This window comes from Dermacentor andersoni, chromosome 1 (genome assembly GCF_023375885.2).
Source record: "Dermacentor andersoni chromosome 1, qqDerAnde1_hic_scaffold, whole genome shotgun sequence".
NCBI lineage: Eukaryota > Metazoa > Arthropoda > Arachnida > Ixodida > Ixodidae > Dermacentor > Dermacentor andersoni.
Window position 1 is genome coordinate 373,259,004 of NC_092814.1, and position 24,167 is coordinate 373,283,170.

At 44.8% G+C, this 24,167-nt stretch overlaps 1 protein-coding gene and 2 non-coding genes across 3 annotated transcripts; all 3 read left to right on the forward strand.

Moving 5' to 3' along the window:
* Positions 1 to 671: 671 nt before the first annotated feature.
* Positions 672 to 1,918, forward strand: LOC140215405 (uncharacterized). Its single transcript, XM_072285979.1, has one exon. The coding sequence runs from the start codon at positions 684 to 686 to the stop codon at positions 1,875 to 1,877; it is 1,194 nt and encodes a 397-aa protein (XP_072142080.1). The 5' UTR covers positions 672 to 683; the 3' UTR covers positions 1,878 to 1,918.
* A 3,613-nt stretch (positions 1,919 to 5,531) lies between these two features.
* Positions 5,532 to 5,604, forward strand: TRNAR-UCU (transfer RNA arginine (anticodon UCU)). The gene has a single exon. It is a non-coding gene; the product is annotated as a tRNA-Arg (tRNA).
* A 12,742-nt stretch (positions 5,605 to 18,346) lies between these two features.
* Positions 18,347 to 18,421, forward strand: TRNAR-UCU (transfer RNA arginine (anticodon UCU)). The gene has a single exon. It is a non-coding gene; the product is annotated as a tRNA-Arg (tRNA).
* Positions 18,422 to 24,167: the final 5,746 nt, after the last annotated feature.

Sequence of the window (24,167 nt, forward strand, 5' to 3'; positions counted from 1 at the left end):
AAACGTATGTGGGGAGCTCTACGTGCTTGGTATTGTTGTCAGGAGTGCCTTATGGTCAATTAAGTGGTTCGGATGATGTTTTTATACTTGTTCTTTATTGAAACGTGCGCTGTTCGGTATGTTGCGTGCTTGATTCCAAAGAATGCATGTACGGTTCGTTTTACTTAGCTGACATTAAAGATTCTGCCTTAAGCGGGCAAGAAGCGCTGCTCCTGGCCCTAGACCGCCGCCGCGATCGGCCAACATTTTCGCTGACGGATGTGGACACAGAAAATGCAGACGAATGAGAGGCTACCAGTTTCGCTGTAATTATGTACTACGATTACGATATTCTCTAACGCGAAATTTAAGCTCGGCTGTATACGAGTTTTCGATTCGCGATATGCTGAGGCAAAGACATTTAGACCGAAATCACCTCACCAAGTGACAGTGGGCCAGCGCCGTCAGCGCCTTCGCAGACGGAGGGGCAGTATGGGAACGCTGGCATGACGAGCCGCATCGGAACGAGCTGTGGACGACGACGACGACGAAGGAGGCAGCCGTGGCACGAGCGCGTTCACGCGGTTGCGCCGAGGGGCGGCGACGCTCTGCCCTGGATTGGCCAACTCAAAGCTGCGGTCTGAGCGCGAGAGCCCCCGTAGCCCGTCGACTTCCGGCCACCGAGCGTGACGGACGTGTGCTTCATGGGCTCTCAAGGAGCGGCTTTAGCGACCCAGCCGGGTCGCGGTATCAGGAGCACTGAAATGCTTGCCCAGGATTATGAAATGGTTGTCCCGCATCTGCCATCAGGTTCGAGTGTTTTGAACACAGTATTTTTGCATGGTGATGTCACCGCCAGGCCATATCGCGTCGAGCATTTTCGCGACGCTTTAGCGCGTCTGTCATTGCTGCCGGATGTGGTTGCCCTTGGGGCATATCAGATGAACCACCTGTGGGCCGTTACTTTCAACAGCGAAGGAGCGAAGGCAAAGATTCTGCAGGCCGAAGCTTTCAATGTGAAAGACCACCGCTGCGTGGTTATTGACCCGACCAACCGAGGCGTCAGGCTGAAGCTGTTTTGGCTGCTCCACGGTGTGCAAGACGACGACGTGCGCGTGGCATTAGCAGCGTTCGGAAAAGTGACCGAAATAACCCGCGATAAATGGAAGGTTAAAGGCTGTGTCGACAAGGCTTCAACAACACGGTCGGTTACACTGAAACTGAAGGTGGGTGTTACCATCGAGGACTTGCCCCATCAGTTGCGCGTTGGTGAGGACGTTGCTCTCGTCCATGTTCCTGGTAGGGCTCCGCTCTGCCTTCGGTGCCGTGGAAAAGGACATATACGCCGTGAGTGTCGGGTGCCACGCTGCGGGCTATGCCGGCGTTTCGGCCACGATGAGAGCCAGTGCGTGCGCAGCTACGCTAATGTTGCGGGCCAGACACGAAGTGATGAAGCGGCCGAACACATCATGGATGAAGCAGACGCGGTCGAAGCAACCCGCGGAAGTGGGGGAGATGATGCTATCAAGGAGTCAACATCCAAGGAAACCGCACCCGCACCCCTTGCCAGCCAAGCCGGTAAGGACCTAACCCAGCCGGCCGTCGCATCAAAGCCAGCGTTCCTTCCGGAAAAAGCGGATAGCGTGACTGCTGTAAGCCTGGTTACGACTGGGCAGCAGGGCGACAAACAGGAAGACGCCGATACCGAGATGCCCGCAGCGTCAAGTGTACCAGTCAAGCGGGCTCACGAGGATTCGGATAATCAGGAACCGAGATTGGTCGGTGAACGCGGCGAGGAGCCTCCGCCGAAGGCACCTTCAACGCGCCGTGGACCTTTCAAGCCCAAACCGAAATTGCCACCGGAACGCAGTACTGCGTCTGCTCTCCCTCCGCCTTAGCGGAGGCGTCTTTTGCCACAACGGTTGAAGCCCGGTCTTTGATCGGGTCAGTACTAAGCTCAAATGCCTTAATGGATGTGGATTCACCCTGTTTGATGTGTGAGTAGACTTATCGGCGTCACCATTTTGCTTAGATGGCTACCAACCTCACGTCCAACCTACGTGTTGCTACGCTTAATGTAAGGGGCCTGTCGGCGCGTAGAAGGCAACTGCAACTGAGCCGCCTTCTGCTAGAAAATGAAATAGATTTGCTCGCGGTTCAGGAAACTAAAATTGAAGACGAGGAACAAATAGACAGAATGGTAGCGGTCTATCGTAGCAGATACAGCGTTTGCGTATGTCATGCTGTTGGAAGAGCGGGTGGTTGCGTTATTTTTTTAAGAAATTGTATTGGGGCTGTCGATACTGTGTTCTCGTGTGAAAGTGGGCGTCTAGTAATGTGTGATTTTAAATCGAATGGAGTGGCTTGGAGAGCTGTGTGTGTATACGCTCCGAATGCAATTGCTGAAAGGGAGAGTTTCTTCCGACAGGTGAAGCCTGTCCTGCTTACTGAAAGGCGGGTGATCTTGCTTGGTGATTTCAATTGCGTCTGTAGACCAGAGGATAGGACAACAAACCGTACCTTTCGAGATCGGAGCGCCGAGTTACTTTCCGAAATTGTAGGTGAGCACGACCTTGAAGATGTAGGCTTGATATCGACGCATGAAGGCCAGGCAATGTACACTCACTTTCAGGCAGGCAGTCATGCTAGATTGGACCGTATATATGTTCCTGTCGAATGTTCGCTGTTATGTTCTGACTACCAGACGATCTATGTCTCTTTTAGTGATCACTGCCTAGTCATGGTTACAATCGGTACGAAGAGAATAGCTGTGAAATTTAATTGGGACTTGTGGAAGTTTAATGATAAATTACTGGAAGATGAAGAGTACGTGACTAAAGTCAAGGATTATATAGCGAACATGCTGCGAAGTAACTCCGGAAGTTTTATGCAAGTATGGGAGCAGTTCAAATGTGATATTAAAATAGCCGCTATTAATAGATCATGTGTGCTCCGGCGAAAAGAAAAACAACGTGTTAAAGAGCTGCAGAGTGCCCTAGATTTTATGCTAAGTACGGAGTGCTACGAGCCGGGATTGTTCACAAAAGAAATTAAAGAGACTAAAACTAAGCTCGAGGCAATAGACGAAGAAATGTACCGTGGCGCAGTGATAAGGGCGCGTAACGAGAATCTGTGGTCCGGAGAGACGCCTACCAAACGCGCGCTCAGTGATGAAAAAAGGCACGCTTTGTCGAAAGAGATAACTGAAATATGCTATCAAAACGAAATCACAAATCGAAGAGAAATAATCAAAGAGGCATTTGTCGAACATTCCACAGATATTTTCAGCCTTAATACTCCGGACACTGACTACTTCAGAACAGAATTCCTATCGCTGATGCCGAGATTAGAGGATGACCTTGTGCACGCTCTAGAAGCCAGTATTACGGCTGAGGAAATTGAATCAGCGATTCTGGAGCTTAGTTCAAACAAGTCGCCTGGGCCAGACGGTCTCGGTGCATCTCTATATAAAGCCTTTAGAACAGAAATGGCAGTCGCACTTGAAAGGCTGATTAGCGAATTCTATGAAATGAAAGCAAGTCCTCCATCCTTCCGAGAGTCCCACGTAGTACTAATTCCTAAAACGAATGATCCGATTAAGTTAGTCTGTTGAATCATACCGTCCCATCAGTCTAACAAACGTGGACTATAAGATATTCATGAAGATTTTAGCTCGACGCCTTCAAAGTGTTATTAAGTCACTTGTAGGGCCACATCAGACATGCGGCATAAAAGGCAGGTCAATCTTTACCAATGTTCACACAGCTAGAACTGTCCTTGAATGCTGTGACGGAATGTATGGGCACGTGGCCATGTTGCAATTGGATCTACACAAGGCGTTCGATAAAGTCGTACGCGAAGTTCTGTTCTTGATCCTAGACCATATCAATGTTGGAACTGTTATTACAGAAGGTGTTAAAATGATGTACAATGGTTGTATAGCGAAGCTGATAATTAATAGGCAGTTAAGTGATGGTATTCCTGTGCTGTCGTCTGTGAGACAAGGCTGTCCTTTATCCCCCCTGCTTTTCGCTCTCTACCTCGAGCCCTTTTGTTTGCGGCTGCTGAAGAGCCCAAACATTCGGGGTTACACTTTTCATAAAACTGAAGTTCGAGTTTTAGCATATGCTGATGATGTAGCAGTGTTTTGTACGGACTATGACAGTGTTAAAGCAGTTGTACAAGAGGCTGTAGAATTTTGTACTGCAAGTGGAAGTGCTATTAACTGGAAGAAGTGTCTTGGTTTTTGGCATGGGAATTGGCAATACAAGCCTGAGACTTTTTGTAACATGCAATGGACGGTAACTCCAGGCACCTACTTAGGTGTCCCCCTCGAACATTATCGAGATAGCAAAGAATATTGGGACAATGAAGTAGTGCGAATGAAAACCCACACCGGCAAATGGGGAGGGCATAAATTTTCAATGTTTGCAAGAGCCACAGTGTGTAACTTGTTTTTAGTAGCGAAAATCTTTTATGTGATGCAAGCGTTGTGTCTGACGAGGATGTCTGTGCAAAAGCTACATAGAGTATTTGCGATGTTCATTTGGGCCTCAACATGGGAACGTACAAGTCGTAGTAATCTGTTCCATAGAGTGTTGAATGGGGGGCTGGGGTTGTCACATTTGTTCCTCAAACAGATTGTAAGCAGGTTTATTTTTTTGCGTGATCAAAAGGATGCTTTTCTGAGAACAATGATTCAAGCTAGACTGCGTGATTCATTGCCTGATTATGTAGTGTCGTCCATGTATGCGGGGCCAATGCCTTTGAGTGCTTTTTTGCGTGAAGTGGTCGCGTCTTTTCGAATACTAAAAGCAAGATTTTCTAGTGAATACCTGGCCGTTGTTACTAGTAAGAAGTTGTACAAAGATCTTGTTGATGTATTCTTGCCTGTACCGTTGTACCGTACAGTATTTATTTTAGGTTCAGAACGAGATGTTCTTAAGAGAGTTAAACGAATGCCGGTAAGAGCTTCTGTTAAATCTTTCTTTTTTCAACTACATACAGGCACTCTCCCAGTGAAACCGTGGCTGCAAAGCAAAGGCATTTTTGTACCTTGGTCTGTGAATTGCTTTATATGCAAAAAACCGGAGACGATTGAGCATATCTTTTTGGACTGTCATGACGCAGTGTTTTTGTGGGATATTCTAAAACGTAGCCTTAAAAAGGAATTGCCCTTAAGTGCTTTCGGAATACGCTTCCTGCCATGCGCGGAACCAGAGGGAGTGCCTGTTGATCTGTTAATGCTTCTGTGCATGCACAGTGTGTGGCGAACGCGTATGGATATTAGACACGAGCGCATTGTTCAGGCCCCAGCACATGAATATTTCATTGAAAGTGTGTTATATATACGCGAATTTTTCTGTGCACTGAGTGATCGTCCTGATTGGCTAAGTGCTTTGGACAAAGTGACTAGCCTACATCGTTCTTATCACACCACACTGATCTGGCATTGACTAGTTGTTTTTTTATGGCCATGTAATACTCACATTGTATTTTCTTTTGCCAAGCCGGTAATTAAAAAAAAAAAAAAAAAAAAGAAAAAAAAAAAAAGCCCCGTAGCCCAATGGACAAGGCATCGGTATTCTAAACCGAGGATTGCGGGTTCGAGTCCCGCCGGGGTTGCACTTATTTTGCGTTCGTGCTTCTCGTTTTTTTTTTCTTTAATCGTCATCAGCGCCAGTTAAAAATTTCAGTGAAGCAAAGCACGAATAAAGCACATGCCGTCTCTTACTTTTGCTACAGCCGAAATGTTGATGGAGCCTTCTACAAGGCTTCTTCGGTTCTTATCTGTTCTTTGTGCAGGAAGTCTCAGATTTTAAAGCTTATTTTTGTACACAATTTTATCATCTGCGTTGCCATGCATATTGTTGAGAGGGGGCAAAGTAAGCAGCATTCGCATTTTTATGAGACAACGCAGTCAATCATAGCTTTCATTTTCTTTTTTTCTGAGTACATGTTCCATGTGCACCCCGAAAAGAAACGACATGAAGCCTGTCGAAAACGCGCTGTGGAAGGTATTTGCAAAGAAAAAGCCCTGAAATTCCCCTGACTATATACTTAGGCTGCAGACGTATGCGCTGTTTGTAAATACGTTTTTGTTAGCCTTTTGTAGTTTGTTGACATTCTTTTTCCCCGGTATGTCGGCGTGTTTAAGCAACTCTTCAAACAATATATTCACCGACAGTGGACTAGTTGCAGTACTAGACGGTGATTACCCACACTGGCTGCTCAACACCAATGGCTGCTGAGTATCACCTCTTAATGGCTGCTCAGTATCAAGGTAAATCTTGGTGCATTTTCATTGTTACGTACATCAACTATGACGCTAAAACCAACAGTCGTGATTGTTCGCTTACCGTAAAAAATTCCATATAATGGAAGCGAAAACAAGAGCGTGTTATCATATCACGCAAACGACAAATCGAAACTATGCCCGAGTCGCCTACACTATATGCAGCCGGTTCGCTCTACGAAATGCGCTCACCTAATCATGAGCTATTGACGGAAAACATCCTTGCTAAAACTTAACGTTCAGTGTAGTTGTCGTGTACTTGTCGTGTAGTTGACTTGTGGCAGACACCAAGGTACAGGGAGACACCGCACACCGCTGAAACAAGCGTTACGCGCCTGGCGCTGACGTTGAGAATTGAAAATGACGTGGAAACATGGCGCGCCGCCGTTGTGTGCCACTAAAATCCCTCAAGCTGCCACCCAGGGGGACGAGGGTGCGAGTGCCCTTTTCCGAAAAGTCCGAGTGCCCTTTCCCTTTTCATTACTGGGTCTCTCTCTCTCTCTCTCTCTGCGCGCCATGCGCGCGAAACGGGTTGCTTTTCTTTTCTATTTCTCTGTTTTATTTTTCATGGATAAAGGAAAGGCATTGCTGCGCTGTATTACAAACGCTGTGGGCTATCGTATGGAACTGACACGCACACTTTGATGAGTTAAGTGTTTGCAAAAGCCGTTACAAGGCCCGTCAGGCGCTTGCATCATTGCCAACGAGGATAAGTGATACAATGCGTTTCTGGCATATCTTCCAGCGTACTGCCAAATGGGATACCTGCACACATGTTGGTGCAAGTTTTCTGATCCAATCATAGGTCAAATCAATCTATACAGTAATTGTGTACGCATATGCTCGGCCTACAAGAATACCTCCTGCGAAGCACTGGGTGGGTTCGGATGATTTGGCACTTAAGTGAGTGAGAAACTTTGATGACTTTATTGAGCCGGATATCAGTCTACGAAAAACCACCCGATATTACTGACGCAGCAGAGGTATGAGGGCAACGTCAAAAGTATCCGAGTATCGGAAGACACACAAGGCGCACACAAAATGTGCGACATCGGTTCATCACACACTCACAAAGTCTGCGTTGTCAGCTACAAACATTACGAGTCTCTGTGCTGTAAGCTTGATGCCTGTTTCCAATCCGCTTGTAGCTAAAATTGGTGTTCATAACATCTGTTAGCAGGATTGGATCGGCGTTTTGTTTTCTTTATTCTACTGCCGCAAAGGTCATGCTTTGACAACTGTGAAGACTGTCTTGGGATTGCCGAGAGCGACTACGTAGTTCATGTCATATGATCAATAAATGCGGAGATATGCACTGTTTGTATGCTAAAATCTAAGCATAGGCTCGAAAGCAATCTCAGCAGTATACAACTTCAGTGGCTAATATCTAACGTATCTCCGTATTATGCACCGGTATGTGCGCTTGCCTACAGCGTACACGGGTTGGGCCGCCGATGAACGACTTTTGTCTGTAGTCAATCTATAGACGGCATGCAAACCCAAAGCCATAGGACTTTTACAGTATCGGCTATCTTCTTGTTCATCTCACGGCTTACCACCGTCGGTATATGGGATGTTCGCTCATGTTAACATAACCTTTGGTGACGTGCCGCTCTATGGCCTTCATCGGCGGTAATATAGGAAACCGTGGAAAATAATTCGAATTGCAAAGAAGTGTACGGGGTGTTTCACCTAAATTTAAAATATACAGATGCTACGTAGCTGGAGAGAACAAAGGTAATGTTTTCCGCCGATTTAAAGCAGTTAGTTTATTTTTGCGTTCCCCTAATTAGGTAATTAGTCTTAATTGAAAAGTCACAGGGAGAAAATTATAGAGGAATGTGAGAGACTCCCGATACAGCTTTCTGTTGCTTAAAATGTGCTACATAAAAGTGTTTTTCTGGGCATGAAACAAGCTCGCGAATAGGCGCAATGTACAGGCGCCGAAAAAAAGTTGTATACTCCACGCAGCGGGAGCCGGAGCAATGTCAAACTGCATCTCAACGCCATCTACAGGCAGCATCTGGGATCGAGACAGCCAATGGGTGCCCTTTATTATCTGCAGGCATGTCGCTTGACTCGTGTCAATGTTTCGTGCTTGAGCTCGCCAAAATACCGAGCGACACCGCTGCAGTAGCAATCTGCGTGCAGTACACCACTTTTGTCGGCGCCTGTACGTGCCTCGAGCGGCAATACGGTGGCAATATATATACATACAGTGTGTTTCATTGAATAATCTCAAATTTTTAAAATTTTGTAAAGCTCTATTCTTGTTTAGGAACTGGTCTACTCGAAGCGGCGGATACTACTTGGACTAAAATCTGAAACACAAAATCGACTAATTAACAAGAATCCATTACTAAACTTCTTAGCTAATTATCTTATGCCCCATATTGCAATTTACAAATTCAAGTAGTGGATTTAGCAAAACGGATCCACTTGGAACGAATTCTCAGGATGACACCAGTTTCGAAATATAAATTCCCGAACTTTGCGGAAAAATGCATTGGCGTTCCAGTTACTCCTGTGCTCCAGTGCATGAAATGACGTTTTCTTAACAATTAAATGGTAGTCCTATGTAAAGTGCGGATATTTAGATATCGAAACTGGTGTCATCTTAAAAATTCGTTCCAAGTGGATCCGCCTTGCCAAATCCACTGTTAAATTTGTAAATTACAATATCGGCCATAAGATATTTAGCCTAGCCTTAGGAACTCCACGGCTAGAATTTGCAAATTGCAATAGGTGCCATAATGTGATTACTATAAAAACGTAATTAGTAATTTTTTATTCGTTAGCCGATCTTGCATCTCAATTGTTTGCGCAAGTATTGTCCGCCGCTTCGAGTAGACCAGCTCATGGACTAGAATTGTGATATCTGCCACAGGCAACTTTTAAAGACATTCGAAACTCTTCGCTGACACACCATGTATGTGGTGTGTGGCGCTGGCGAACAAAGCACGCTGGCTGCGTTGGTGTAGCACAAGAGAATAAACACCACGTATGTTCTTAGTGTTCACACGTTTTTTCTTAGTGTCAAACTGCGCGGCTGTTGTACCGCGTTTTCACGTACGTCGAGTTTATTCCATTGTGCTATACATATATATATTATATATATATATATATATATATGTGTGTGTGTGTGTGTGTGTGTCTGTGTGTGTGTGTGTGTGCACGCGAAGAAGGTATACACTCGGCATGGACAAAAAATATGCACCTTATCGACTCTTGTCCATAGACAGTCTATAGACTAAAAAGCAATAAGGATAAATTGATACTGCATCGAATTTTTTCTACTGGTAATCAGTGGGGCGGAGGTATACAAAAGGAAAAGGGATCATAACAATTTTTTCGATAGGCTGGCTTTATAATGGGAGTAGACAAAAATAGAAACGTTATCAACGTTCATCTATAGACAATTTATAAGCTTGGAGTAGTGAAAAATATTCGAGACACTCTGTAGACAAATAATGGAAACAATAAATAAAGACTGTGTCAACATTTGTCCATAGGTAGTCTATAGAGTAGAAGTGGACAAATAGAACAAACAGCTTATCAACGTTCGTCTATAGACGATTTATAAGCTTGGAGTAGTGAAAATATTCGACACAGACTATAGACAAATAATGGAAACAATAAATAAAGACTGTGTCAACATTTGTCCATAGGTAGTCTATAGAGCAGAAGCGGACAAATAGAACAAACAGGTTATGAACTTTCGCTATATGCAATCTATAAAGCAGGAGTAGGTAAAAATAAGTAGAAACCTTATCGACTTTCGCCTACAGTCTACAAACATAGAATTGGCAAAAATAGAGACTGTATCGACATTCGTCCACGGGATATCTATAGAGCGGAAATAGACAAAAAGAAACAAACACCTTAGCGACTGTTTCTACAGACCCTCTACAGTGGAGGGGGTAATGCAGCAACAACAGCTTGTACATGTTGCCTAAACGCTTCTTCTTGTTTGCACAGCTTCTGGATTTCTTGGTTGGCCATGCCGTTCGTCAGAGGGGCATGGCGCGCCTGCACCACTCGAACATGTGGTGATTACCGTCAATTCTTCATGGTTCAGCCCTATCGTCCAGGCGTAAGATGGGCGTGAATTTCCTGCGCACGTTCTTCCTTCTCTAGTGATTCTGCGCACTCCCGTGGATGCTCGTAGCGCGGCAACTCCAACAGGTGATGCCATCGGATCGGTGACGCCAAGCTTCAAAAGTATTAAAACTCCGTCGTTCCAGCGCGCCGGCAGTGGGCAATGCAGCAGCAGCAGGTTCAGCATGTTGCCCGAAGGCTTCTTCTTGCTTGCACAGGTACATTACGTGGACGACTAGTACTGTATCCGATCCGATAATCGATTCTTGCTGATGCTTTGTTGCCCACAGAGTTATTTGCGTAGTAGACTACAGACTGTAAGCAGTGGTGTGACAGCTTTGCAACCTTTCAAAACGAATCTTCTGGCATGTGCCGCTATTGACTAAATGTTGTCGGAGCTTTTATCTAGCCAAAGTAAAATAAGTGCCTGTAGCAATGATGTACTGTCTGAACGGACTACAATTGAAACAGATATGGCTGATTTAAAAGAGCGCATGCTCATCTCCGAAACTCGACCGAGTACTTAATTAATTACGGGGTTTTACGTGCCAAAACCACTTTTTGATTATGAGGCATGCCGTAGTGAGGGACTCCGGAAATTTTGACCACCTGGGGTTCTTTAACGTGCACCTAACTCTGAAATGCATCCGAGTACTTTAATGTTATTGCAAACTGATGTAACTAATGTCAAGCAAACAGCAACCGATTTGGAATACAACGTCTCCGGTTTGGTATGTAAAGTGGATGAACTAGTAAACAGAAGTAGAAGAAACAATGAGATCGTGTACGGCCCAAATGAAGAAGACGGGGAGTCAAACGACAGTCTCTTGAATGTGGTCAAGAAAATGTGTTTTCAAGGAAAGACGTGGACTTACTATTAATAATATGGAAAGATGTCACCGGCTAGGAAAGAAAAAAGAAAGCACGGCCCGTGCTCTTAAGGTTCTCAGACTACCGCGGCAAAAGTTGAATACTGAAAGAGCACAAAAAAGCTGGCAGAACACTTTCTATAACACAGGACGCTTCTTTGAAAGTTCGTGAGATAAGAAATGAATTATGGCAATGCTCACAAGAACAAGGTGATGAAGGCTCCAAAGTTAAAATAGTTGTTGATAAATGCAGCATTGATGGTGAAATGTTTGTGTGTGATCTGGAAAACGACAAACGCTGTAAGCTACAATGAAAGAGCAAAGAATATGATAACCGTTGCCAATCACCATTCACCATCTTAATCCTTAACTGCTGCAGCGTTGTTAACAAAGTAGAATAGCTTGAAGGCATCCTTCGCTCGCTGGACCGCGACATTGCAGTGTTGACTGAAACCTGGTTATATGATGATATTGTGACGCCCACAAAATGCGTTACTTTGAAGCCGGGTAGCGTTAGATGCGATGGCCTTGATCAGCTGAGCGCCCGTCGAGATTCAGCTAGCCAGCCATCCGTCTTCTTCGTTTTCCACTCTTCGGTGCCCCCGCATACTGTTTGTTGAGGCGTGAACCCACTATGCACGTAAGAGCGTCACATTTCCCTCCGCGCAGACGAAGCCCGCCGGGCAAGTCAAACAGGCTGTGGAGAAATAAAGGGCTTTAAACGGGTGACATTCGAAAGTTCAGTCTTTGCTGACCGCCGGCCATATGATGTGAGACGTGCCATGCGGTAGGTTAATTCGCTGACACGCTCAGTAATAACATAGGGTCCAACATAGTGGGCCAGCAGTTTTTCACATAATCCACGTTTCCTGGTTGGTTTCCAGAGCAACACTAAATCACCAGGGTCATATATCTCGTGTCGGCGTCGGCGGTCGCAGCGTGCCTTCGAGCGGTCTTGTGAAACAAGAGTGCGTAAAGCAGCAAGTCGTCGGGCTTCTTCAGCAAGACAGACTGTCTCTGATATAGAAAGATTATCGTGGCTGCAAAACGGGAAGATAGTGTCTAGTGTATAACGAAGCGGACGAGCGTAAGGAAGAAAGAAGGGACTGTAGCCCGTAACTTCATGCTTTGAGGTGTTAAATGCGTACGTAATGAAAGGTAGCACGCTGTCCCAGTTCTTATGCTCTGACGCGACATACATGGACAGCATGTTAGTAAGACTTCTATTTGTGCGTTCCGTAAGGCCATTTGTTTTATGGATGATACGGGGTGGAATGTCCGAACCTTGAAGCACATAGACGAAGCATCGCTTCGCCCACGTCTGCAGCGAACTGCCGGCCACGATCGCTGATGACGACTCTGGGAGGTTCATGTCAGAGAATGACAAAACACAGCAGAAAAATACACACTTCGGTTGCAGTAGTCGATGGTATTGCAGCTGTCTCACAGTAGCGTGTCAAGTGATCGGCACACACGATAATCCAGCGATTACCATCGGATGAACGCGGGAAAGCACCGAGAAGGTCGATGCCAACTTGCTCAAAGGAAGTGGGGGGGGGGTGGGGGGGGAGGGGTGGTTGGCACTGGATGGAGTTGACCAGGAGGAGCACTCGTCGGACGCTTGTAACGTTGACACTCGCTGCAACTGGACACGTACTGGGCGGTCGTCTGGCGCATTTTAGGCCAGTAGAACCTTTCTTGGAGGCGGTAGAGAGTTCGCACAGAACCCAAATGACCAGATGTTGGATCGTCATGCATGGCGCGCAAGACGGAGACACGGAGACTCTCCGGGACCACCATGAGATATCGTGGGCCTGTAGCAGAATAGTTCTTTTTGTAAAGAACCCCATCACGAACGCAGAAACGAGTGGATGGTGCTGATTGCCTTGCAGTAATGAGCAGTGGTTCTAAAGTTCTCTCTTTTTGTTGCTCGACCTTGGAGGTATTTATATCAGGAAATCCCGGCTCCAGTGATGCGATATAGCAGTCGAAATCGTCCGCGTCGCAGTCCGTCGTTGGAAGCGGCATGCGCGAGAGGCAGTCAGCGTCGGGGTGTCGGCGGCCGCTCTAATTAGAAACGGTAAAGTTATATTCCTGTAAACGAAGTCTCCAACGCGCAAGCCGGCCCGACGGATCTCGGAGATTAACCAGCCAGCAGAGAGAATGATAGTCTGTCACCACAGTGAAGGGGCGCCCGTACAGGTACGACCAGAAGCGCTGTACTGCGAAAATAACTGCAAGACATTCTTGCCCTGTAACGGTGTAGTTACGCTCGGACTTACTTAAAGAGCGACTCGCATAGGCGACGACGTGTTCTTTGGTGTCGACGCGTTGAATAAGGACAGCGCCGATGCCAATACCGCTATCGTCCGTATAAACTTCTGTGGGAGCCGCATGGTCGAAGTGTCGGAGAATGGGATGGGACGTCAGACGAGACTTCAGCTCACGAAAACTAGCTTCTCATTCAGGAGTCCATTCAAAGGCAACGCCCTTCTGGAGCAGGCATGTCAGCGGATATGCGATGTTGGCAAATCCACGAATAAACCGGCGGAAGTACGAGCAAAGCCCTAGGAAACTGCGTAGCTCTTTTACATGACGAGATTGCTTGAAAGCTTCCACCGTAGCAGTCTTTGCTGGATCGGGTCCTATACCGTCCTTATCCACTAGGTGTCCCAGAACGAGTGTTTGGCGCTCTCCAAAATGACACTTCTTCGAGTTGAGCACCAAACCCGCTTTGTCCAAGCAGTCTAGCACAAGATCGAGACGTGCGTTGTGCTCACTGAACGTGCGCCCGAAAATCACTACATCGTCTAGATAGCACATGCATACTTCCCACTTCAAACCACACAGGATGTTGTCCATGAAGCGCTCGAAAGTTGCAGGCGCATAACAGAGCCCGAACGGCATCGGGGGCACCGAAGAGTGGAAAACGAAAAAGAAGACGGATGGCCTTGATCAGTTGAACGCCTGTCGAGATTCAGCTAGCCAGCCACCCGTCTTCTTCTTCGTTTTCCACTGTTCGGTGCTCCCGCATACTGTTTGTTGAGGCGTGAATCCACTATGCACGTAAGAGCGTCACAATATGTATGATAGCCAATTTGTCCCGATAAACTACAGAATATTGCGCAAAGACTGTGACAGAAAAGGAGGAGGCGTAGCCATTCTTTTTAAACATTCCCTTCAAATGTTAAGAATGCCCGACACCTCGGGAGTAAAAAGCTTTTTCTGCAACTTTTGTATTAACAATGTCAAATACATTCTTGGTGCCGCATACATGCCCCTAACTCGTCGGTTGCAGACTTGGAATGCTTAACAAAAAAAAACATGTACATTCATTAAAAGAATGCAGATGGATAAAGCAATCTTAACCCCTGATAGTAACCTGCCGAATGTCGACTGGAGCACATTCCTGTCCCGCTCCACCACAAATATTCGTAGTGAAATCATTGATATTCCTTTTTTTTGGCGGATCGCAGGTAGGTAAGCATTTAACTAGAAGCGACAAAGATTCCAATGCAGTTATCTATCCATTTTTTGTAGGTGCAAATATACAAGATGACGTCTCATGTATGGTTACAGACGGCATTTCGGATCACCAAGCAGTAGTATTGTCGTTGCAATGTTCCCCTCGCAGTAAAAGAGATAAGATTCAGTGTTACCCGAATTTTTCTCGTGCAGATGACGCGTTTGTAATTGATACGCGAGCATTTCATCTGGATAACCTTAAATATAATACTGCTAGCATGTACGATGTGTTGCTTTTATTTAAAGGCATTATATTCAACTGTCTCCCTCACATTGTTCTAAAGGTTGTAAAGAATGCTGCGGGTCGGAATACCTGGATCTCTCGCGATGCGTTGCTCAAGCAACGCAAGCTTAAACGGCTTAAAAGTTGCGCAAATCTGAAAACTTGAACAAATAATGAAAGGGTCATTGAGAAAGCGTCAAATATGTTCAAAAGAAGCGATAATAAATGACAAACGGAATTAGTTTAATGTACATCTTCCTAGTTTTATGAAAACGTCTCCACGGAGATTCTGGAGGACGATGACTCATTCTTCTTCCCTTTCCGATATGTCCATAATAGGCGGTAATAAGGTCCACGATGAGCAGGATGTATGCTCTGCATTTAACAATCATTTCAGTATTCTATTCACAAAAAATGGAGGTTGTCTGCCTTCCTTTTACATAGATTGTCCTTCCATTCCTGATATTGTTATTTCTGAAAATGGTGTATCTCACACACTGTTAAAAATTGCCAAAAAGAAAACCCCTGTTCAGGTGGTATGCCAAATGCCTTCTTAAAACGCTATGCCGAGTGGTGTGCGATATCCTTGAAAATTTTTTTTAGTAAATCGCTTCAGGATGGCATGCTTCCGGATGACTCGAAAACAGCAATAATAAGACTTACATAAATGGGGAAGCAAAAGTTGCATAAAAGATATCGACCAATTTCTCTGACTTCGACAACATACAAAATTTTCGAACACCTAATCTATAAGCATGTAATTGTTTTTTTTATGAGCGTTGCGTATTGACGAACGCTCAACATGGATTTTGGCAGGGCTTTACCACAAACACTCAATTACTAGAATATATTCACGATTTTGCAAAACAATAAATTATGCAAAACAAAGCGACGCTATATTTATGATTTCAGTAAAGCATTCGACAATGTAACCCACAGCTAATTACCTTACAATTTTAGCTTTTACTCACAAAAATAAGCTATTAAAAATGAATACAAGCATACCTAACCAAACCCGCCGTGGTTGCTCAGTGGCTATGGTGTTAGGCTGCTGAGCACAAGGTCGCGGGATCGAATCCCGGCCACGGCAGCCCCATTTCGATGGGGGCGAAATGCGAAAAACCCGTGTACTTAGATTTAGGTGTACTTTAAAGAACCCCAGGTGGTCGAAATTTCCGGAGTCCTCCACTACGGCGTGCCTCATAATCAAAAAGTGGTTTTGGCACGTAAAACCCAACAATTAAAAAAAAATACCTTACCAACAGCTCCCCATAAGTTAGGATAAACGAGACTTCCTCCGACACATTACCTGTTGGTTGTGGCGTTCCCCAGGGATCCGTGCTGGGTCCTCTATTATTCTTGCTTCATATAGATAACATTGGCAGTAATGTATCTGTCAAAATTAAACTTTGCTTGGATGACTGTACACTATACGATGAAATTGCCTCACCCGAAGATCGTCACGCTAAACTGCGAATTTGGCAAAATAATTGGAAGGTGCCATCAATGGCAAATGTCTTAACTATGAAAAGACCGTCTGTACAATAATAACACAAACAGAAAAGCCCCTTCTCTTCCACTATTTTGCCCGGAACACTTATATTTCTGTGGTATCTCACTATAAATATCTCGGCCATACACGTATTTCACTATCTTCCCTGCTCAAAACATACTGACACTGTAATGGCTAATTGTCTTCGCTAATTGTTCACCCTCAGAAGGTGTTTAAAATGCTCGACACCAGCTGTGCGCCTCCTGGCATATCATACAATAGTTCGTCTTACTTTAGAATATGCAGTCATCATTTGGGACCCCTACACAAAATAAATATAGAAAAATTAGAAAGAATTCAAAAGAAAGCTTTCCGATTTATCTACAATTCTTATGGTCCGATTTCTATAACAGATCTCGATAAACGTTGTGGCTTCTCTTCGATTTGAGAACAAATCGTGCTTCCCAATTAATATTCATTTTTGAGCTAATGAGTGGCCACAATTATATTGATACCTCGCACATCATACCACCCTTAACTGGTTATGTTACTCGTCATAAACACTTTCGAGCAGGGAAACCGTTAACACTGCATAGCAATTGCTTTAAATGTTCTTATCTTACAGGAACAATAGTTGATTGGAATAAACTTCCTGATGAAGTCATTACACTAAATTCTTTATTCTGTTTTCAGGCGCACAATCATTTTTGGCTCAATCGCGCATAGTTCCCATGCTCCTTTTTTTCATGCAATCTGTCCCTTTTGCATGTTGAATTCAAGCATCGGCATGATTGCTTGAACTGTATGTTTGTATGAATGTACTTGTATGTTCCCACCCTGCTAAAATCTTGTAAAAGATCCCAGTATGTAAAAATAAAATTGTCTGAAAAAATAAATATGAGAGCAGGCAAAAAGAAATAGAAACCCTATCGACTCTCGTCTATAGACAGACTCTAGACTTTGTATCAACAGAAGAGCAAATCCATAGAAAGGCAGAGTCGTCTATAAGAAATGTGTAGATTTCTATAGACAGAATAAACTCTTCTTTTAAGGGATGGTAGTAACGGCAGTAATGATTTTATTTACAGCACGCCGGCGCCTTCAGTAGTGCTGCAACAACATTGAAATCAGTTGGTAGGCTGCTTCTTTTATACGAAAGGCTGGGGACGTCCCTCCACACGTCGAAAGGTGCCGTCTGCGGGGCAGCTTACGAAACAGTAATCTCCACCGGGAAAAGTATGTGGGGAGCTCTACGTGCTTGGTATTGTTTTCAGGAGTGCCTTATAGTCAATTAAGTGGTTAGGATGATGTTTTTATAGGTGTTCTTTATTGAAACGTTCGCTGTTCGGTAAGTTTTGTGCTTGATTCCAAAGAATGCATGTACGGTTCGTTTTACTTAGCTGACTAAATAAAGACTCTGCCTTAAGGGGGCAAGAAGCACTGCTCCTGGCCCAACACCGCCGCCGCGATCGGCCAACATTTTTGCTGACGGACGCGGACACAGAAAATGGAGATGATTTAGAGGCTACCAGATTCGCTGTAATTGTGTACGAACATTACGATATTTTCTAATGCGAAATTTGAGCTCGGCTGTATACGAGTTTTCGATCCGCGATATGCCGAGGCAAAGAATTTGAGACCGAAATCACCTCACCAAGTGACAGTGGGCCAGCGCCGTCAGCGCCTTCGCAAACGGAGGGGCAGCATTCGAACGCTGGCATGACGAGCCCCGTCGGAACCAGCTGTGGACGAAGACGACGACGAAGGAGGCAGAAGTGGCACGAGCGCGTTCACGCGGTCGCGCCGAGGAGCGGCGACGCTCTGGCCAGGATTGGCCAACTCAAAGCTTCGGTCTGAGCGTGAGAGCCCCCGTAGCCCAATGGACAAGGCATCGGTATTCTAAACCGAGGATTGCGGGTTCGAGTCCCGCCGGGGTTGCACATATTTTGCGTTCGTGCTTCTCGTTTTTTTTCATAAATCGTCATCTGCGCCACTAAAAATTTTCAGTGAAGCAAAGCACGAATAGAGCACATGCCGTCTCTTACTTTTGCTACAGCCGAAATGTTGATGAAGCGTTATACATGGCTTCTTCGGTTCTTATCAGTTCTTTGTGCAGGAAGTCTGAGATCTTAAAGCTTATTTTTGTACACAATTTTTATCATCGGCGTCGCCATTCATATTGTTGAGAGAGGTAAAGTCTGCAGCATTCGCATTTTTATGAGACAACACACTCAATGATTGAACTGTCTCGTAAAGAAACTTCAATGTAGTTCGCCTTCGGGGAGCTAGTTTTGTTCACCTCAGTTATAGATGACGATTCCCGCTTCTTTGAAGGTCAGAACCAGTCATCTTTTTCGCCGATTGTTGTCCTTGTTGTCGTTGCCCTGATTTCTTGTAGTCCATATCCAAAGTTGACGATTGGCGATGAATCGGGTGTTTAGTTTGGGTGTATAAACTAGGGAAATAATAATTTGAACATTGAAACTTAAGAAATTACATTTCTCTGAAAGCGAAAAGGATATTGCGAAACAGAACGCAGGCATAGCTTTTCGTGTTCTTTTTGTCTGAGAAAATGTTCCATGTGCACCCCGAAAAGAAACGAGATCAGACCAGTCGGCCACGCGATCTGGAAGTTATTTGCACAGAAAAACCCCTCAAATTCACCTGAGTATATACTTAGGCTTGTATGCTTATACTGTGTGCTTTGAGCTCATCGGCCCTTGCAGTGCCTCGGGAAACATTGACGACGCCTGGAGGATTGTTACTCTAGCCACTGTCATACTCTGTCACATTGTGAAAGTCGGATTTTTTTTCTATCTGGAAGCACAGACTATCTAGCTCTTTTTGTAGGAGCCTATAAACGGGAATACTAAATTATGCAAGCTTCATCGAAGTCCTCTGTCAAATATTGGAGGCTTGCACTGCTTTCTAATAGACTGTGCTTGTCCTTGTGTGCTTTTCTTGTTTAGTATAAGCGTCAAATTCTCGTGCGACTTTTGCATGCCTTCACCTCGCCGTCCGGCGAAGCGACGCGTGCGCTATTGCTAGAACATCGGCGCCAGCGTGTGTCTCGCTTTTGTCGTGTGGAGCAGTGTTAGTTATGTTTGTCATCTAAGAATATATGTCCAAGAAATTCCGATCCATGAATAGAAACACCGCGTTACGATGACGTGTATTCTTGGCGGAGCGTTGCGGGAAATGTCACTGCCTCCACAGACTCGAGCGCACACTTTGTGGAAGGCTTCACATAGCCACATAACCACATAGCAACTGCTTCAAATGCTCTTATATTAGAAGAACAATAATTGATTGGAATAAACTTCCTGATGAAGTCGCACCCCGGAAGAAATGAATAGGCAATCTTTGATTACCGATAACTCCACTCGCATGCTGCGTATTCGTAAAATGGCGATCGAGGCTACATGTGTCTGCTACAATGCACTTTACTAGACAAGGTTTGGCAGGGCCCCTTGTGAGTGTAACTTCCAGCATGAATTAAGGAACAATAATTACGGCACTTTTATTTCCAACCACAAGAAGGGGGGCTCACAGATGGAGTATCACACAGCGGTATAAAAGTTTAAGCATGGATAAGGTACGCCAGAAAGGCTCTCCAACGTTGGAACAGTAGGACCTATCTTCTTCAAAGGCCTTTCACTATAACAGGTCCTCCTATCGAAAAGTTGTTCAGCCTTTCTTAATCACCTTATCCCTGTTTGTGACTTTTATACCACCCTTACATACAACAGTGTTTCGTGAAACAAATAACGGAAACACGCCCAGGATCAACGTCTACATTCCTTGAGACATCGGCAAGAGCAGCAGCTGAAGACATTACAACCTCTCAAACCTCCCTTCTCAAACTGCTGAGCAGAGGAGCATTGCTAAGTGAAATCAGACGCTTACGAAGATATGCAACAAGAGGCTTCGTGTTGTTGCGGCACGGCGCAGCTACACGAACAGGCCGGCGAGTAGATGCGCTCATGGGCGGTGTTCCGGCATTGCGGGGAGCATATGCACGGATACTGGTGATTTGTATCTCGGAGCTGCACCACGCCGAAGGCTGTATCGGAGGGAAAATCAAGCACCAAGAAAAAAAAAAAACAGGAGCACTCTGAACTGCAAGCATGCTTCGTTTGGTAGAGAATGCCTGCTATGAGTTATATTCGGAACTGCCAAGTACCATATATATATATATATATATATATATATACCCATATTTACCCAGTTCTGGGTAAATATTCACAGTGAAGTAGACGCGCGTATGAAGCAGTTTATTGACGTTTCGGCCGGGGTCCTGCCTTCATCAGAATACATTGCATGGTGTCAGTACAGTTAATATACATATGCATATCAACCAAATGAAGATACGTTTACATGAAAAACGAATAAAATGGGCGAAAAAAATGCATCTGAATTGTTCAAAGGACAGCTGATACGTGTATAGACCGGTGGCAATTGCAAACATATCATCTAAAATACAAAGCATAAAAACGCACCGAAATGAATTGCAAAAACCAATCGCCACGTGACAACAAAACGTCAATATGTGCTCAATATGTGTTATCTTATCAAGCAAACACAGACACAGAAAAAGGGGAATAGTGACGTACTAGTAGAAGAAGGGACAAGTGACGGGCTACAAAGAGAGGCAACTAAATTTTCCTACACATTCATTCATGCCTCACGCTACGGTATCAAACTTATACATAAGGAAGGATTCGCGGGCTTTTCTATCATAATTTGAACGAAATCCATCATCATCAGCCTGGTTACGCCCACTGCAGGGCAAAGGCCTCTCCCATACTTCTCCAACAACCCCGGTCATGTACTAATTGCGGCCATGCCGTCCCAGCAAACTTCTTAATCTCATCCGCCCACCTAACTTTCTGCCGCCCCCTGCTACGCTTCCCTTCCCTTGGGATCCAGTCCGTAACCCTTAATGACCATCGGTTATCTTCCCTCCTCATTACATGTCCTGCCCATGCCCATTTCTTTTTCTTGATTTCAACTAAGATATCATTAACTCGCGTTTGTTCCCTCACCCAATCTGCTCTTTTCTTATCCCTTAACGTTACACCTATCATTCTTCTTTCCATAGCTCGTTGCGTCGTCCTCAATTTAAGTAGAACCCTTTTCGTAAGCCTCCAGGTTTCTGCCCCGTACGTGAGTACTGGTAAGACACAGCTGTTATAAACTTTTCTCTTGAGGGATAATGGCAACCTGCGGTTCATGATCTGAGAATGCCTGCCAAACGCACCGCAGCCCATTCTTATTCTTCTGATTATTTCAGTCTCATGACCCGGATCCGCCGTCACTACCTGTCCTAAGTAGATGTATTCCCTTAGCACTTCCAGTGCCTCACTACCTATCGTAAACTGCTGTTCTCTTCCGAGACTGTTAAACATTACCTTAGTTTTCTGCAGAATAATTTTTGGACCCACCCTTCGGCTTTGCCTCTCTAGGTCAGTGAGCATGCATTGCAGTTGGTCCCCTGAGTTACTAAGTAAGGCAATATCATAAGCGAATCGCAAGTTACTAAGGTATTCTCCATTAACTCTTATCCCCAATTCTTCCCAATCCAGGTCTCTGAATACCTCCTGTAAACACGCTGTGAATAGCGTATGAGAGATCGTATCTCCTTGTCTGACGCCTTTCTTTAGTGGTATTTTGTTGCTTTCTTTATGGAGGACTACGGTGGCTGTGGAGCCGCTATAGATATCTTTCAGTATTTTTACATACGGCTCGTCTACACCCTGATTCCGCAATGCCTCCATGACTGCTGAGGTTTCGACTGAATCAAACGCTTTCTCGTTTTCAACGAAAGCTATATATAAAGGTTGGTTATATTCCGCACATTTTTCTATCACCTGAGTGATAGTGTGAATATGGTCTATTGTTGAGTAGCCTTTACGGAATCCTGTCTGGTCCTTTGGTTGACAGAAGTCGAAGGAGTTCCTGATCCTGTTTGTGATTACCTTCGTAAATACTTTGTAGGCAATGGAAAGTAAGCTTATCGGTCTATAACTTCTGAAGTCTTTGGCGTTCCCTTTCTTATGGATTAGGATTATGTTAGCGTTTTTCCAAGATCCCGGTACGCCCGAAGTCATGAGGCATTGCGTATACAGAGCGGCCAGTTTCTCTAGAACAATCTGCCCAACATCCTTCAACAAGTCTGCTGTTACCTGATCCTCCCCAGCTGCCTTTCCCCTTTGCATAGCTCCCAATGCTTTCTTCACTTATTCCGGCGTTACCTGTGGGATTTCGAATTCTTCTAGACTATTATCTCTTCCATTATCGTCGTGGGTAACACTGGTACTGCATAAATCTCTATAGAACTCCTCAGGCACTTGAACTATCTCATCCATATTAGTAATGATATTGCCGGCATTGTCTCTTAATGCATACATCTGATTCTTTCCAATTCCTAGTTTCTTCTTCAGTGCTTTTAGCCTTTCTCCGTTCCTGAGAGCACGTTCAATGCTATCCATATTATGCTTCCTTATGCCAGCTGTCTTACGCTTGTTGGTTAACTTCGAAAGTTCTGCCAGTTCTATTCTAGCTGTAGGGTACGAGGCTTTCGTACATTGGCGTTTCTTGATCAGATCTTTCGTCTCCTGCGATAGCTTACTGGTACCCTGTCTAACGGAGTTACCACCGACTTCTATTGCACACTCCTTAATGATGCCCCTAAGATTCTCGTTCATTGCTTCAACACTAAGGTCCTCTTCCTGAGTTAAAGCCGAATACCTGTTCTGTAGGTTGATCCGGAATTCCTCTATTTTCGCTCTTACCGCTAATTCATTGACCGGCTTCTTATGTACCAGTTTCTTCCGTTCCCTCCTCAGGTCTAGGCTAATTCAAGTTCTTACCACCCTATGGTCACTGCAGCGCACCTTGCTGAGCACGTCCACATCTTGTATGATGCAAGGTTTAGCGCAAAGTATGAAATCTATTCATTTCTAATATCGCCGTTCGGGCTCCTACACGTCCACGTTCGGCTATCCCGCTTTCGGAAGAAGGTATTCATTATCTGCATGTTATTCTGTTCCGCAAACTCTACTAATAACTCTCCCCCGCTATTCCTTGTGCCTATGCCATGTTCCCCTACTGCCTTGTCTCCAGCCTGCTTCTTGCTTACCCTGACATTGAAGTCGACCATCAGTATAGTGTATTTTGTTTTGACTTTACCCATCGCCGATTCCACGTCTTCATAGAAGCTTTCGACTTCCTGGTCATCATGACTAGATGTAGGGGCGTAGACCTGTACAACCTTCATTTTGTACCTCTTATTTATTAAGTTTCACAACAAGACATGCCGCGCTCTCGTTAAGGCTGCAGAATTCCTGTATGTTACCAGCTATATTCTTATTAATCAGGACTCCGACTTCTAATTCTCGTCTCTGCGCTAAACCCCGGTAGCACAGGACGTGCCCGCTTTTTAGCACTATATATGCTTCTTTTGGCCGCCTAACTTCACTGAGCCCTATTATATCCCATTTACTGCCCTCTAATTCTTCCAATAGCACTGCTAGACGCGTCTCACTAGATAACGTTCTAGCATTAAACGTTGCCAGGTTCATATTCCATATATATATATATATATATATATATATATATATATATATATATATATATATATATATATATATATATATATATATATATTATATATATAACGAAGAT